General features: G+C 36.0%; 1 protein-coding gene across 2 annotated transcripts in view; it reads left to right on the top strand.

Annotated features, from left to right (window-relative positions):
• The window catches only part of PIK3C3 (phosphatidylinositol 3-kinase catalytic subunit type 3), a 143,763-nt gene that overhangs the window by 60,943 nt on the left and 65,036 nt on the right, over positions 1-17,784 (top strand). For both annotated transcript variants that reach the window (XR_010407221.1, XM_064577720.1), the window contains exons 11-13: positions 3,240-3,394; positions 5,053-5,143; positions 11,223-11,290. Coding sequence is in view for 1 of the 2 variants with exons in the window: in XM_064577720.1 (XP_064433790.1) it covers positions 3,240-3,394; positions 5,053-5,143; positions 11,223-11,290 (314 nt within the window). In the remaining variant the exon portion in view is untranslated. The remainder of the gene's footprint in view (positions 1-3,239; positions 3,395-5,052; positions 5,144-11,222; positions 11,291-17,784) is intronic.

Here is a 17,784-nt window from a genome sequence, read left to right as displayed (position 1 = left end):
ATACAAGTCTTGATGTTAGAAAAATTTTATACATTTTAAAAATAGATTTATTCCCTGACAGTTATTGTTAACTGTTATGAACTACCTCACCCCTTTATCTCTTACTTCTTTTAGTTAGTTAAATGAAAATTATGTTTTAATATTTATGTTTTATCTAATCACTTTAGTGATTTTTCTTGTTAGTTTTAATAAATGTTAGGTGGTTTGCTATATTTTGTGGGTATAGCATTGTGCTGTCTGGAGAACAACAGCATACAATATATGCTCTATATGGAATCTGTGCTGGTGAATTTCCTAATGTACCAGCCACACATTTGTAAAATAAATTTTACCCAATCTTTGAATACTTTTCTGAATTTAATTTGCTAATATTCTATTTAGGAATTTTTTTAAAAGCCATATTTCTTATTGCTATGTGGCTCAAAAGGAGAGATGCCCCATAGAACTTGAGGAGGAAGCAGTATTTGAGATAGATTTTGAAGGAAGAGTGGATTTTCACAGTTAGACATGAATTTACATTTTAAGTGGAGAGACCTGTATGAGCAAAGGCAAGGAGAATGAAAAGTAGAAGAAAAATAGAAGGTATTTCACTTTAACAGGAACGTAGGATATATGTAGCTAGCTGTTCAGGAAGTAAGATCAGAAACCAGAAACCATGTCTTTTTTTTTTTTTTTAATTTTTTTTTTTTAAAGATTTTATTTATTTATTTGACAGAGACAGAGACAGCGAGAGCAGGAACACAAGCAGGGGGAGTGGGAGAGGGAGAAGCAGGCCTCCCGCCGAGCGGGGAGCCTGATGTGGGGCTCGATCCCAGGACTCTGGGATCATGACCTGAGCCGAAGGCAGCCGCTTAACGACTGAGCCACCCAGGCACCCCAAACCATGTCTTTTTAACTGTAAATGCCTATGTGAAGAATTACTCTTAATTCAGTAAAAAATGGGAAGTGAGTGATTTTTGACATGGAACTCTGCCTGTGCACTCTGAAGCATTCGAACTAACTTGTCATCAAGAGGAATGGTGATCACTATCTAGATAATATTCCGTAGCTCTTGGGAAATTTTTACTGAATTGCCTCAGTCGGAAACCTGATTTTTTTTTCTTTTGTTTTACTCGGATGCTTATGTCCTTCATGCTCGGAAGAATTTTAAGTTTTTCAAGATGTGACTATATAATGAGGAAACAGACTTTGTACAAATGAAGGAAAGTACAGTTTGACTATAGAATATCATGCCAACAAATCAGATAGTAATGAGTGACATAAAAAGAGGAAGGTTTTCTTCTGAATTCGATACAGCCTTTTTAATTTCATGTGGTAAGTCTTCTATAATAGGGAAATCATAACAGGTGGTATATTCAGCAGCATTTTTGAAGCATGCCTTGGTAAGGAAAGCTAGCAGTGAAACTTAGTTACTTACACCTCCTGAGAAGGATACTTGTCATTAAATGTATTAATCAACTTTCTGTTATTTAATTCACTTTTTTTCTTAGAAAAAGCATGCCTATTGCTATTAGATGTCATAAGTCTCAAAAGAAGAGATGGTTATTGCTCCAATTAAAAAGAGAACACTAAGAGGTGCTTTGATATAGAGTCATTTGTTTTCTCTGGCCACTGACATTAATATATTTAAATATGAGTGAATAAGCCTGTTAACCTTTCATTTAATTTTTTTGTGATAAAATCGTATTTAATGGTGAAATCTTGTGTATTATTCTTTGTCAGTATTTAGATAATGATAAAAATGTTGACTGTTAATGTAAGAAAAAATTATGAAAAAAAGAAATATAGTATAGTATTAAGTGAAGGAAAATAGGTTGTTGGAAGTGGTCTTTGTCTTCATGATGTATGTAATAAACTGGAGAAGACCAAGGGTAAATAATTTAGCAAATAAGTACAAATTCTATAGTTGTTACAAATAGGGAAGGAAAGTGTGAGCCCTGAAGTTTTGACAGGGGATTTTATTTGGTTTGTGGGCTTAAAGAGGAGACTTGAGATTGAGGTGGTGGTTACCAAGTCTCAACAATTACCTAATTATGAGTTTTGAGGGGCCAACTGGGTGAGTGGCAACGGGAACTCGACGGTAATGATACTTTTAAGAAGTGTTTGAGTTTTGTGAATTTCTTCAGTTTGTAATTATTTTTAAAAATGAGATTTTTGGAGTTTTCTTAATATTCATTGGGAAAGGCCAAGAAAGTATGATATTTATAGAGAGTATGACAGGAAACATTTCCATCCTAAATATTAAACCTAAAGAGTCTTTTTATGTTGAAGGAAAACTCAGAAAAGTAAAAACTACTTTGTTGACACTTTGAGTCCTAATTATCCCGTTGATTGTCAATAGCAGTATGGGAAATTTAGGCTTAGGTATTTGTTTTCTTTAAGCCATTGTTGCTAGTTGGCAGGAAAGTAAGCTTTTCCTTTAACCAAGAGTGTTAAAATTAAAATGCCTGTTTTATAGGATTTTTCATTTAAGAAGCAGCGCAAATTCTCTAAAACCTGAGCTCTCAAGGAAAAAAAAAAAGAACTCAAGATTCAAAAAAAATCCTAACCAGAAAAGCTTACGAAACAGAAGTTCTTTTAGAACTTGAAAATTTGGAGTTTCTTATGAAATCATAGACATAAAATGCTATTATCTGACCTATTGCTGAGAAAAGGATCCTTCTTTAATTTCTTAGTTTTACATGAACCATCTTAATCCTTGTTTTTGTTTTTTGCTCTACTTTTTGTCATTTAGGGGCGCCTGGGTAGCTCAGTCTCTTAAGTGTCTGCCTTCGGCTCAGGTCATGACCTCAGGGTCCTGGGATCAAGCCCTGAGTCAGGCTCTGGAGCAGGGAGCCTACTTCTCCCTCTCCCTCTGCTGCTCCCCCTGCTTGTGCTCTCTTGCTTTCTTTCTCTCTCTGTCAAATAAATAAAATCTTTAAAAAAAATAAACAAGGCATTTATTGGCCATTTACTCTGTGCCAGGCACTGTTTTATGACTTTCTTCTATTAATTGATTTAATCCTCACAACTCATCTCTAAGGTATATATGATTATGTCCATTTTACATATGAGGACCCAGTGAGGCACCAAGAGCTTAAATAGCCTAGTAACTTGCCAAAGGTAACACAGCTGATAAGTGGTAGACGAAACAAAGCTGTTCTCTTGATATTTAGGAATAAATGATGTCTATAATCCTATTGCATTTGTTTTTCTAATACTAGCTTATTTTTATGTGTGTGTGTGTGTTTGTTTTCCAGGATTTGTTGATGTACCTATTACAACTGGTCCAAGCTCTCAAATATGAAAATTTTGATGACATAAAGAATGGATTAGAACCTACCAAGAAGGATAGTCAGGGTTCAGTGTCAGAGACTGTGTCAAATTCTGGAATAAATTCTGCAGAAATAGATAGGTATGGATATCCAGGGAGGACTTACTTTCAGACAAGATCGGGCACGTTCAGGGTGGTATGGCCGTAGACTGGGGGGAGGACTTATTTTCAAATCTAGTAGTCTCCCTCCTTTTCAGACTTCTTTCCTTTTTCCCCAGATGTACCAAACCCTAGTTGGTACTAAGTTTAAAGTTTTACCAATGAATGTGGTATGTATACTCACAGAGCACAAATTACTGTATTGCAGAGCAATGTTTTGCAAGCTGTGGAGTCAGAATACCTGAGTGAAAATCTTCACTCTGCCACTTACTAGCTGTGTAAACTTGTGGAAGGTGCATATTCTCTGTGTGGCCCCAGTTTCTCATCTTAAAAATGGGGATATAATAATAGTAACTGATCTTTGAGGGCTCTTGGAAAATTAAATGAGTTAATATACTAAAGCTTTTAGGATACTGCTCAGTAAGGGCTAGATACTATTACTGTTCAAGCAAAAATAAAATGAAGGATGGGGCATGTTAGTGGGCTCAAATACTTTATTGTATGTTTTATTGGCCGCTTTTCACCTTTTTAGTAGTTAAAATAAAAAAATAGCATGGTACTTGAATTAAAAGCTGTTAACAATAATAACAACAATTAAGAACTCATACCTCTGTAGCAGACACTGTGAGGTGGTCCACATACATTAACTCATTTTAATAATCCTCTGAAGTAGGTGTTCATATCCCTAATTCAGAGATGAAGGACTGAACAAGAAGATAATTGTCCAGAGTCTTCTATCCTGCAAATGGTAGAGTTGACTCCAAAGCCCATGTTGTTTATACTTTGCCATTTTGCTTTTCATAAAGTCTTAAAATTTGAGATAAATGGAACCTTTAGGTGAGAAACCTGAGGCTCCGTAATAAGTTTATATTGTGAAGGTCATGAGATTTATTAATGATAGATGAGGTCTAGAATTCAGATTTGCTGAATTAGTCCAATTATTACAATTACCGCATGAGCTCAAGATTGTATTTCTGAATTTTTCATTATGATTGTGATACTGTTGTTTTTTTATCTTCTGTGTTTCATTTGAAGAAGAACTGAAAAATGGGAAAAATCATTTTTTCTTCTGTAGGCTGCTTTATATTTTTCTGTTTTTAAGAGAAGAGACCCCCCCCCCTTACTTTGTCTCCCACCATACGTTAGAGGCCTTCACTCTCCAGTCATGCTTGCTTATTTACCTTCTTCCTCCCTTATGCCACCTAGAATATTTTACTAGAAGTCTATTAAGATTTTATGACAAGATGTAAAATGTAACCCAGTATTTCCCAAATTATGGTCTGTCGGTCACTAGTTTATATGTTTTTTAAAAGATAAAAAAGAGATGGGATGGTCTTGTGGCCAGATATGTTTGAGAAATGCTGGCTTAAATTAAAATGGACTTTAAAAAAACACTGCAGTACTTGTCAAAAACCTGTAATATACCAGCTTGCACAAAAATCTTCCAAGAGGCTGTTACCCATATTTTTCAATTGTAGGCTTTTTCTAGGACATAATGTGACTCTAGTGTTGCACAGAATACGCTTTAGAAGTGATGCTTTAACCAGACAAAACTGAGGTGAACTGTGCTAAAAAAATGTATATCTTCTCTTACAGACAGAATATTTTACATATCAGTGATATCTCCTTTATTTTTTCAGCTCCCAAATTATAACCAGCCCTCTTCCTCCAGTGTCTTCCCCTCCTCCTGCAGCTAAAACAAAGGACAGTTCAGATGGTGAAAATCTAGAGGTGAGTACAAAGCTTTTCAAGTTTCTACAGGAGCTATCTTTTTTTTTTTTTTTAAAGATTTTATTTATTTGACAGAGAGGAACACAGCGAGAGAGGGAACACAAGCAGAGGGAGGGGGAGAGGGAGAAGCAGACTTCCCGCCGAACAGAGAGCCCGATGCGGGGCTCGATCCCAGGACCCTGGGATCATGACCTGAGCCGAAGGCAGACGCTTAACGACTGAGCCACCCAGGCGCCCCTCTACAGGAGCTATCTTACCAGATAAACATTTTATGTTGGTCTTTAAAACATTGATTTTGATTAATAAACAAAATATTACAACTTTATTAAATAACTTGTTATATGATGCATGTTTATGACTTTTCTTCTCAGCAAAAAGTGCCAGATAATCTTCAATTCAAGGCATTTTATTGGTGCTTTGGGCATATAAATGGATACGCAATATGAAAATAAACTGGGCTTAAATATTTTATTAAGGAAACTCAGACTATTTATTGTTAACATATTTAGGAACATTACTGTAATTGTTGGTGTTTGTGATTACATTCTAGAAATGTATGACTTTGATACTAGGGATTATATACTAAGTAGCTGTTTTTAACTCATACAGAAAAATTAAGTGAAATCTTTCTAAATAATTAGACTGATTTTTTATTTAAAACAGGCCAAATAGGCTACTGCTACTCTGAGAGGTACATTTGGGAAGTACATATGCAGAAACTGATGTAGTATGTTCTTGAATTTCTCCCTAAGACTTCTAATTTGAGAACCTTTCACACCTCTGATGTTGAAAACAAATAATACATACTTTGATACTAGAAAGTAGATTTTTAAAAATGTGTATACACACACACATATATTGCTTTTAGTCAAATTTTAGAAGTTAATATTGATGACTGAATGACTCTTGCTTTTATCATTAACTGTTAACCAGAGTTTGATATCTGCCTATCTTTTGATATAAGAGAAAATACTGAAAAAAGAATTTTAAATTACAGGATCATAGAATCCTTAAGGGAGCCCTTTAAGAAACCATTCAGCTCCAGTGTAATTGTTTTGCCTTGTCAAATCTAAGGTACAGATATACTGATTCAGTAATTCATTCTTTCACACTTATGTTTTGAGCTCTTATTATGTGCCAGAAATATTCAAGATGCTGGAGGTAGAGAACAAAATGGTCAAAATCTTTGTCTTCACGGAGCTTACATCCTAGTGTTTGTGCCGATGGTAGTCAATAATATTTATATATAGTAGAAGAGATAATGATATCTACTTTCTAAGGGGAGAAAAATAAATCAGAGAAGGGTGATAGAGGGGGTGTTGGATAGGGTTAGACAGTTGCAATTTTGAAAAGTGGTCAGGGAAGGCCTCCCTGGAAAAGTGACATCTTTTGTAAAGGTGATATAGGCGAGGGAATAACCATGTGAGTGGTCTGGGGAGAGGAGTGTATCAGGCAGAGGGAACAGCAAATATAGAGGCTTGAGGACCAGAGCTTAAGTATGAGGAACAGCAGAGGATGCCTGGCTCTGGGGAGTGAGCGGAAGGGAGCATGGTTAAAGAATGAGTCAGAGAAAGAGCAGGAGTCAAGCAGGGTCTTGGAGGCCATGTTATCAAATGACTTTTACTTGGAAGCTGTTGAAATAATCCACGTGAGACTTGTTGGTGGCTTCTACTAGGGTAGTTTACACTGAAGATTGTTTGAAGTGATTGGATTCTGAATGTTACATTCAGAATACAGTTTTACACACTATGACTCAGAACTTTTAGACTAAGAATAAAAATAGTTTTTATGTATTTCTGATATTTCTCTTGTGACTGTTGAACCTGTTATTATTACTCAATGATTAAGCCATTTTGTCTTTTCTCAGCTGAATAGTTCTTTTTTTTTTTAAAGATTTTATTTATTTATTTGACAAAGAGAGACACAGCGAGAGAGGGAACACAAGCAGGGGGAGTGGGAGAGGGAGAAGCAGGCTTCCCGCTGAGCAGGGAGCCCGATGCGGGGCTCGATCCCAGGACCCTGGGATCATGACCTGAGCCGAAGGCAGACGTTTAACGACTGAGCCACCCAGGCACCCCTCAGCTGAATAGTTCTATAAAGAGTTTAGGTAATTCAAGCTATCTCAGAAAGCACTGGGACTCATTTTGAGTATTTTTTTCCGCCTCCCCCTTCCTCACTGCCCCCAGCAGAGTAATAATAATACTGTACCAGCAGTCATCACCTTTAAGAGACCTGTAAACAATTCAGTGTTTGGACATGTCAGGTGGCATTCGACCAAGCTGAAATTCCCCCGCTTATCACTGCAGATACCAATATTCTTGTCTCCTCTCTGACACCTGAGGATTGTCTCACTTTCTTCCCCTTTCCTTTCCTTGTTCTTGGAGTTTTAGGAAACCACTATGCATGTATGGCCAAACATTAGAAAGAAGATAGACACTCGAGTCTCATTGCTCAAATATGGTCATTTTCCATAAATTCCCTGGATATTTGAAAAAAAGATATATTCCCCAATTGTTGGGTACACCATTGTATGTATGTCACTAGGGCAAGCTCATTCACTGTGTAAATGAACCCTTTCCTGATGTTTTTCTGCGCTTGATCTCTTAAGAATTAGGGTAAAATTCCCCCTGTATGATGGTGGAATTGTCAGTTTCTCCTTTTTCTGTTGATGTTTGCTTTAAATATTTTGAAACTATTTTATTAGGTGCATTCAAGTAAATTGAATCTTTTATCACTGTTTATTAGTAACCTTCATTATGTCGAGTCATATTTTTTGCTTTAAAGTCTGTTTTGTCTGATAGTAATAGAATTTTGTCTTGGTTAGTATTCACTGGTATACTTTTTAGTGCTTTCATTTAGTCCTTTCATTAAGTCCTGGGGCCTTATATTTAGGTTTATCTCTGGAAAACATCATATAGCTAGATTACGTTTTTTAATACAGCTTAACACTATTGTCTTTTAACTGGAACTTTTCCCCCATTTTTATTGTGATTAGAGCTATACTTGGATTGATTTCATCGTCATAAGTGGTGGTACTTTCTATTCTTATACATTTTTCCTTTGCCTGTATTTGGCTGGGTCCCCTCCCTATCCTTTGTCTCCCTCCTCAGCTTGGAGGTTATATTGTCTCTATCAATTCTTTTACTGGCTATGCTAGATATTTTAACATCCATCCTTTAAGTTTGGCATAAGAAGTATTATCCTTCTCCAAAACAGTATACCTCTTTACTTGTATGTCACTTTTACCCAGTGACTTAATTTAACTCCCTAATTAGATAATATTATTATTGTATACAATCAGTAACTATTTAGAGGTATTTACCATTTCTTTTTATATCTCTGACCTTCAATATGAGATCATTTTCTTTTTTCCTAAAGCACATTTTTTTCTTCTAGTTGTTTTAAAATTTTATAAATTGCTCACCCAAATTGTGTTTAAAAATTTATAGTACAGGTTTCTTGTTTCACATATATTTTTATTTTTTAAAAGATTTTATTTATTTATTAGAGTGCAAGAGAGAGCATGAGTAGGGGGAGAGGCAAAGGGAGACGGAGAAACAGATTCCCTGCTGTGTGGGTAGCCCGATGTGGGGTTCAGTCCCAGGACCCTGAGATCATGACCTGAGGTAAAGTCAGATGCTCAACTGACTGAACCACCCAGGCTCCCCTCACAAATGTTTTTAAATTTAATTCTTCCCTGCCTATGCTCTGTAAATAGTTCTTTAGTGAAAAAAAAAAAAAAAGAATCAAATGCAATCTGTGTTTTCTATTTAAATATATATAATATATATAAAATTATATAAAAGCATAATATCCTTCTCATAAAGTTAAAGATAAACTTTAGGCTTAGATTCTACCTGTTAAATTCATGGATTCATTATTATGGCTTTCTGATTGAGGCATTTCCCGGCTGGGTTTTTAAATGTTGCACATTTAAAATCTTTAGCTCTAAAATTAGAGATAAGATTCTTGCCACTTCTGAAAGCACTGGTATATCTGCTTTGTGATAACAACCTTTTATTACTTTAGCTTACTTTCTGAGCTACCCCCACCACATAGAATCTTCTAATCCATTGATCTCTACCCCTTTCTTTGTTCATCAACCCCCTTCAGTATTTGCTTTCCTCTGAATATAGCTTTAATCCCATGGCTTAGCATTATAATCATTCTTTTATTAGTACTTTCAGTTCCCCTGGTAAAATCTCTACCCTTGATAAGCCTAATTAATTACCTAATTGCTCTGTGCCTGAATATTGCTGAAGAAAAGCACGTAGCCTGTCATGTTGGCATCACTGTGAATTCATGAGCACCGACACCAGGCGGACACAACACTGTCTGCCATCTTATATTTCTCTGGGTGGGCTGCTCTCCCTGCTCTGCAGTGGCTCTTTCATACTTTTTCTCTTCTGTTCTTCATGCCCTGCTTCATACTTAGTGGAAACAAATAGAAGTCACTAGGTAAGAATGGTCTCAGTTTCCCATCACCAGATTTACAGAGGTGAATCCTTTTTCATTCTGGCCTTCTGTTTTCTTATACAGAAGAAATATAACTCCCTTCAAAGATATGTTCTCTTCTTTTCCTGGTAGAAATACTCGAGTATGTCAGTATCTCCCATCTGAAAAATTCAGAAACGAAACAGAACAAAACAAAAATTCTCCCTTGACACCACATCCTTTGAAACAGCAGCTTATCTTCTTGCTTCCCTTTAAATAAGATCAGGCTTCTAAAAGGAGTTGTTTGTACATACGGACTCTTCTTCCTTTTTTTTTTTTCCCCAATCTTTAATCCACATCATTCTGGCCTTTGCTTCCCATTGTTAACTCAAAACTTACTTTGCTAAAGTAGAAAATAACTTTAATGTTTATGATTATGTATACTTCTAAGTTCCTGTTTGCAGTATTCAGCAAAGTAAATGGCTCCCTTCTTGAAGGACTCTTCTCATGGTCTAGATGTTACCGTACGACCTGTGTTTTCCTCTCCCGCTCTCTGGCTATGCCTTCTCAGTTTCCTTTGTCAGCACTTTCTCTGCAGCCTGACAGCTTAATGTTCCTCAAGGTCCTCTTCTGTTCTCAATTTATATTCTTGCCCCAGGCTGTACTGATAAACTCAAATTTATATGTCTCGTACATTTCTCTCATCTGAGTTCTAAATTCATATATCCAAAACCCTATTGATCTCCATTGTATATCTGACAGGCATTTCAAAGTTAATATTTCAAAATACAATTCTCTCCCCACACTCCAGCCTGTTCCTCAGCTGGAATTTCCATCTGTGACGTAGCAAATCAACCCATTTGCTAAATCCATAAATTTGGGAGTTACTGGCAATTCCAATCTTTCCTTCTTCCCTCCTTTCCATCAGCAAGTCTTATTATACTTCCTAAATGTTTTAAAAATCTGTCTATTTCTCTCTGTCTCTGCTCCTACGGTTCACTCTTATACTCCTGTATAACTGATCAGCTTCTAACTGATCTCAGGCCTCTACTTCTCAGAGCAGCTGGAGTCGTTTTCATAAAATGGAAATCAGATCATCTCACTCCCCTGCTTAAGATCTTTTATGCAGTATCCATTGCTTTGCAAACAAAATCCATACGCAATAGTGTGACCTTAAAGGTCTTGCACAATTGGGCTTTGCCTACCTTTTTAGCCTCTTTTACTTTCATGTTCACCGAATTTTAGCTATGCTCAGCCTTTTTAAAATTTCTTGAACAGTCAAGTTTAGGGCCTCTGTCCATAGTGTCATTTTGGTCTTGCCTGATATCATATCCCCATTGCTGCCTTTTGTGACTTCCTGATCTAAATTATTTCTATGAATTTCTTTGATGTCTCTCTTCTCCACTAAATGTTAAACTTCAGTAGGACAAGTAACTCTGTGAACCATGGTGTCATTAGCCTCTCATATATTGCCTAATTTAGAATAAGTATTGGACGGAAGGATGGAGGGATACATGGATGTGTAAAAATATGATCTGTGACAAGAGATATATAGATGAAAACTGATAGACAAATGTAGACTCTCTTCTTTTCCCCCTTGTTAAAGTAGATGGTAATAAATATACATTTCTTTTAATTCTTTCAGCAAGATCTCTGCACCTTCTTGATATCAAGAGCCTGCAAAAACTCAACACTGGCTAATTATTTATACTGGTATGTGAAATAGCTTTCTTTTTATTTTCTGATTACTGGTTAGGACTATTTTTTCCCATACTATAAACGTAAAGGCAATTTAAAATAAGGGATGAGAAGTCATCAAAAGCCTAAATGTAGTATTTGCATCTACCTGGCTGTATTTCTTTACAACTGTGTTCATGGAAATGCTTGTTAGCACTACTGTTTCTCTTCCCTTCACTGACTTTCCAGGATCTAAGATAAAACTGGGTAAGGTAATAGGTTTTGCAGTTTGATATCTATTTGCCTCTTATGCTATTTAAGTAGTGTTAGTATGATTCCTCACAATCCTTCAAGAGTGTGTATTTTCACATTATTTACCACAGCATTGGAATCATGCAAAAACAGGAAGCTGGAATTTGAAGATACTTCCCTCATGGATGAGGAAACTGAGGCAGAGGCAAACTTGGTGGCACCTCAGTTAGAATTAGATCGTTTATTTAGCACTTTGCTATTTACAGAATACTTTCAGTGACCTTTTCTCCCTTGTCCCCATGAAGTTAAATGGGCAAGTAGAAGTATCTCTGTTTTACATGAGACAGGTTTCCTGAGTGAGGTGAAGGGAAGAGCAGCTAAGGCCATAGAAAGGCTGACTGACTTCCTGAGACACAAGGAGTATGAAGCCTGGCTCCCTGTATCCGTCACAGAATATTTAGGTGTAAAGGACAAGTAGCTTAAGCCACAGTGAGCAATATTTTGGTTCAATAAAAGAAAGCACTAGGATTAAACACTAGACAAGAGAGCCTTCTCCAGTTTTGTAGAGCAAACAAAGGGCCGAGCCAGCTGGGCAAACCCTACCTGAAGCCTCTGTACGTTCAGAAACATTTTTAAACTTATTGACATACTTGATAGTATTTAGCCGTGGAAATTGTTTCTGATCTAAAATACTGCCTCATTTATTGGGTTTACTTAAACAGTAGAAATGAATTGATATCCATTCTGAAAGCTCATTATTTTTGAAGTACAATGAGGCATTTTGCTTTCCATGAAGAAATTAAACAAAGTACTGTCTTGTTTTAGACTGAGTTTGGAAAACTGTCCTGTAGGTCAAATCAGTCGTTAATTTCATTCTCCCACTCTCCAAACATAACAGTTTTCTGGACACTGCCCTTGTAGCCAAGAAATATGCAACTAAACCAGAGAAGTTCTTTAACAAACACAGCTGTCTGTTAATGTACATATGCGGTAAATAATTGTTTAGTTTCAACCTTTATGGTTCCCTTTACAGTGAAGAAAAACTGCTATCAACAATCTTAACTAAATCTGTCATTTTTCCCCCCACCGCTTTGGAACCTGTAATTTTTTTTTCCTGTTGGTCCTAGTAATAGAAAGAAAAATACCTCTTTATTTTTATTTTAGCAGTTTAATATAATATTCATAAAACTACATTTCTCTCATAGTAAATGTTAGTATGTCCTTGAAAAATACCCACAGAATGTTTTGGCTAGTTGTTAATCGCTCTTTTCCTTTGAAAAGTTTACTTGGTAATTCTCATAATACCAAATAGCTACTATTTCCTTTTAATGTAATCTCTTGCTTCTTAATGTTCTCCATATTCCAGTCTGAATTCTTAAGTGTATATCTATTCACTGGTGTTATGGAAAATTTCCTCATGAACATCTAAGTAAATATTTAAGAGGAAATAAAAAAAAATATAGCACTCAGCATGTAAGCTTCTTAGGTATTTTAAAATTAAGATTTTATATATTTTTTAAATCATTTACTGAGAATTCCTTTATAGGTATTTTTATTTTCTTGCAGTATTCATGAAAAGTTTTCTCTGGCTCAGAATTTATAGTCTAGAGTAGTCACTGTTGTAAGAGCTATGTGTGCATATACTGATTTTGTGGTGTTTTGAAATTATGTATTCTTCAGATTTGACTATAGACCAGATTTCATTGTAAAATCTGAAATTAGTTGTGATAGAACCCTTGATTTCTTATTTCAAGTAGGAAGAGTTTTCACACCATTGTAAAAGCAGCTAAACAGTAGGAAACCTATTAGATGAGCAATTTCCACCAAGGCAACAGTTTTCCATTCAGAAAGAGTGCTTTGTTTTCTCCACAGACAATAAAGTGCAGCTCCAACTCCCAGTCTTAAAAGCATTCCGTCAAACTTAGATTTGATTTGTGTTTTCCCGCTATATCTCTGATTCATTGAAGCAATAGCATGTGCTATGTCTGCTCCTTCTCTGAGGAATAATTGTTTTTCCTGTATTTACAGTCTGCATATTACATTTTCAGAAATATTCATGGGGAGAAAAAAGCTATTGATGTGGGCTTCTGACGTTGGTAGACACTGCTTTTGTGATTGTCGGGTGAAAATATGGAAAATAATTTCAGTAGTTGGTTTAAAATGATCATTTACTTCCTTTGAACATGGACAGAGTAGTATAAAAATATTAATCAAATGTAACAATTTAAAGGCCTCTCGCTCTAAGCGTACTCTTATTTTAACAAATGTATTAAAATAAAAATTTTAATTGATTGTGCTATTTCCTTCCGAACCTTTTGAATTTCCTTTTTTATTTGTTCCCTTTCCAGTGATTTAAATGGGATTCCTGCTATGGCTGAATCCTTAGGGGCCTATAGTTGTGCAGACAATCCTTTTAAAATGAATAGTGTCAACGTTTTAAGCCGCAGAGGGGAGTTATAGTCTCCAGTCTGTAAAGTGTTGGGTATCAGGACCTATAAATCGTTCCAGTTTTTTATTTTATAGCTATTCCAGTATGTTGAAATTGAAAGTAAACTTTGGATGCTTTGACATGTTTTTCTATAACTTTTAAGACCTTTCAAGGTAATAAAGGTTATTTACCCCACAAAACAAAATTGCTGGGAAGCAGGTAGCCCACTGATGTCATCTTACAATGGGTACCTGGACAGTTTTGTCTGCATTTCTACTTGAAGATGATAGCTTTCAAGGGAATACCTTAGAGTGCTTTGTAGAATCTACTTACTGCTGTGAACTGAGAATTCAGAAATGATTCAAATCTAGGTCATTTAATCTTGATCTAAATTTGGCCTTCATATTTGGAGATGACGTTGTCATTTGTATTTTAGATGGACTTTTCTTTTTGTAGCAGAACTTCGGTTTGGAAGATTTTTTTACCTTTATCATGATCATCAGTGTAGACCCTCAGTCATAGGAAATAGCTGTGACCATTGTGTTTACTTGGTGGTCAGGGAGATCTGAACAAAAGCAGGGGATCCTACATGTTCTGGTCATCTGTATTACTCATTTAGAAATGAATTTCTATGTAAACACACAGAAAAAGACAATATACTAAGGTAATGGAGATAGTCAAGAACTTTAAAGGATGGAAAGGTCTGAATAGGATTTGAAAAGGACTGTATATTGACAGTTTTATAGTTTAGAATCACTGTCTATTTAACATTCCTGGGTGGTATCCTGAAATGACCAAACATTCTGGAATACTGCAAATAGGAAATAAGAGTTTCTCTTAACTGTTCTTAGCTTATTTATCTAGAATAGAGTTGTCCAGTGAAACTTTCTGCAGTGATGGAAATTATCCATAATGTTGCACATATGGCTACTGAGCACCTGAAATGTAGAATGTGTGAGTGAAAAACTGAATTTTTAATTTTTATTTAATTTTAATTAATCCTATTTTAAATAGTCATATGTATCCTGTAGCTCTAGAAGGCTGGCTTGCTTGCTTTCTTTCTTCCTTTTTTTTTTTTTTTTTTAGAGAGGGAGAGGAAGAGAGAGAATCTTAAGCTGGTTCCATGCCCAGTGCAGAGCCCGATGCAGGGCTTGATCTCACAACCCTGAGATCATGACCTGAGCCGAAATCAAGAGCTGGATGCTTAACCAGTTGAGCCACCCAGGCGCCACTCTAGAAGGCTTTCTTGATTCAAGATTCAGGAGGGCCTTCTTGAAATTTTGGCTTAGAACTCCTGTTGGGAACATGATACGGTGGAAATAGTGTCATGGTTCAGTTCTTAATTCCACTTTACAGAGAATTCTAGGCTATACAATCCTAGGACTTTAAACAGCTGCTAGTATCATAGTAAACCATTGTACTGGAAGTCAGGAGAGGAAGGCTTTTACTTTTATGAGCCCTTAAAATATTTCTGTGTATAAGACTATTATGGGTATGTCAGGGGCTACTGAAAAGTTTTAAGTTGTGGCCTGTGGCATCGGTTTCTCTGTAACCTATGAAGGGAACTAAGAGTTAAACACATGAAACAGTTTGGTGATATGAGCACAAGTTGTCTGAGAGGCTAGGCCTATTCTAGGAAGTCAGAGGAGGAGGGACTTGTCAGGGTCTTTGAAGACTTCCTGGAAGAGAGAAAATGTGTCCTGTACTTGAAGGGTGAGTAGAATATGGAAAGATGGAGATGGGAAGGTATTTCTGGACATTACTGCAACCTGAGCAGAAGTACCAAGTGGATGCACATACTAGGAGTGGTTAGGGGTCTGACCTGACTGCAGTGTGCGTGTGTAAATTGAGGATAGTGGAAGTTTGAACCTGATGCTGTGGCCACAAAATCTGTGTTAAACTGGTAGATAAGAGAGAACCATTGGTGTTTTTGTTAATAGAGGTGGGACATTATGAAGCTAGTTTAAAGGAAAAAAAAATTAGGATGATTATATTGAGCAATAATGGGTTTCTTTTTAGAGTTGGAGAGGCCAGGGGAGAGGTATCTGCTGGCTAGTTAGTAGTATAGAACCATGGTAAGAGGCATTTTGTAGGACAAAAAAATCAAGAGTCTGGTGACGGATTGAGTACCAATGTTTGAAGAAGTGGAATGGGAACTCACATGGACTGCAAAGTAAACACAAAGTGCCAGTGATGATTTTAGGTAGAGCTTATGTTCTCTGATCTGGCTACTGCCTCACTTCTCTTTTTTTGTATTCAGGTGATTCAAACATTTGTTTCCTGACTGACTTTTGAGAATACTTGAGTTTGCAAACCCCGCTACAAGAGAATTCCCAGCCCAAATGACTGGAATATTGGTAGATTCAATAGAGATAGAAGATAACTCATTTAATGTGATAAGTTCAGTTTTATACATGTTCCCTTAAAAATGACAGTGTCTTGGAAAGGGGGCGTGCTGCTTGAAAATTAGGGTGGATGAATGTAAAAGGACATGCAAAGAAGTGCAAAATCAGACTTTTGGTGTGATAAAAAGGATATATGTATTCATATTTGAGAATTAGCATTGAGATAATGGCTAGATCTATGAGATTTGAGTCATTCATTCATTCAGCAATAACCTGCTGAGTATTATGAGCCAGGCCTGGAAGTCCTGAGGGTATAGTGTAAACAAGACAGGTAAGCTTTCTGCTCTCATGACCTTCACCTTCTCCTGGCAGACTGTACTTTTTCCTGGAAATAATATAAAAGAAAATAAGTGGCTGTGACTTGAGATTTGAAAAACACTATCAGATTAGGGAGTTGGAAAGTTTCATGTGATTTTTAAAGATAAAATAGTGTGAGGGTAGGCTTAGCAGGCAGAAAGGGTCCTGACCCAGGAGCCCAACGTCCTCGGCTCTGATTTCAGGTCTACAATCAACTAATGATTGTACTGTGGGCAAGACACAACCCCTCTTAAGTTTCACTATTGATGAAACAAGCAAGTTGGTCTAGATAGATCTGTGTTTTTCAAACTACATGTCATGATCCACTGAAATCCATTTACAGGTTCACAATCTAGTATTTGTTGTGTGAAGAAAGAACAGAGTAGCAAATATTAACATATAATAGACTATTGTTTTGTGAAGCTTTTTTACTTTGGGGCATCTGTGTGCACACATGTGGCTGTATGTCCTGAGTTGTGATATAAAATGTGTTCGTTAGTATGGCTTGTTCCTATCAGAACAGTTAGAGAACATTGGCCTCTAGAATCTAATTCAAATCATTGGCTGTAAGAGTTGGTAATTGTATAAGCAGTTCAGGTTTAAGAATATATTTAAAATCTCTTTAACCCTTTAAAACCACAATTTTATGATACATAAATGGAAGATTATATATGGATTTTTGAGAAATGGGGAGATTGGATGGGAAAAATAAATTTAAAATTGTATTCATTTTGCAGAGGTATATTAATGAGAAGTAGCTTCAGAGAAGTTTTCAGAGTAAGAGAGTCTTAGAAGAGGATTACATAGATTTTGAAAATATTGTTTGTGAGTTACTTGGTAGGTATGTGAGCTTAGATGATTTCTGAAGATGGTAATGCTATATGTACCTCATAAAGTATTAGGAGAAAATGCTTCTTTTGATGCCAAACTTTTTAGTGTATCTAGGATATTATACAAATTAAGGCATTATTATTATAAATTTACCTTTTTATAAATGATTGTGTATGTGCCCTAATTTTCCACTTTTAAACACATTGAAAAATGTGTTTCATTGCTTCCATTAATTTAGTTTTGCAAATGTGAACTAACCTGGTTGAGTGGAGAAGTAGAAATATTTACAAAATGAATCTCTCATTTCACCTCTTATG

This window comes from Mirounga angustirostris, unplaced genomic scaffold (genome assembly GCF_029215605.1).
Source record: "Mirounga angustirostris isolate CCGP_5_RB_7025 unplaced genomic scaffold, mMirAng1.0.hap1 SCAF_14, whole genome shotgun sequence".
Classification (NCBI taxonomy): Eukaryota; Metazoa; Chordata; class Mammalia; order Carnivora; family Phocidae; genus Mirounga; species Mirounga angustirostris.
Note: the sequence above shows the minus strand (reverse complement) of the source record. Positions and strands in the feature narration are given on the sequence as shown.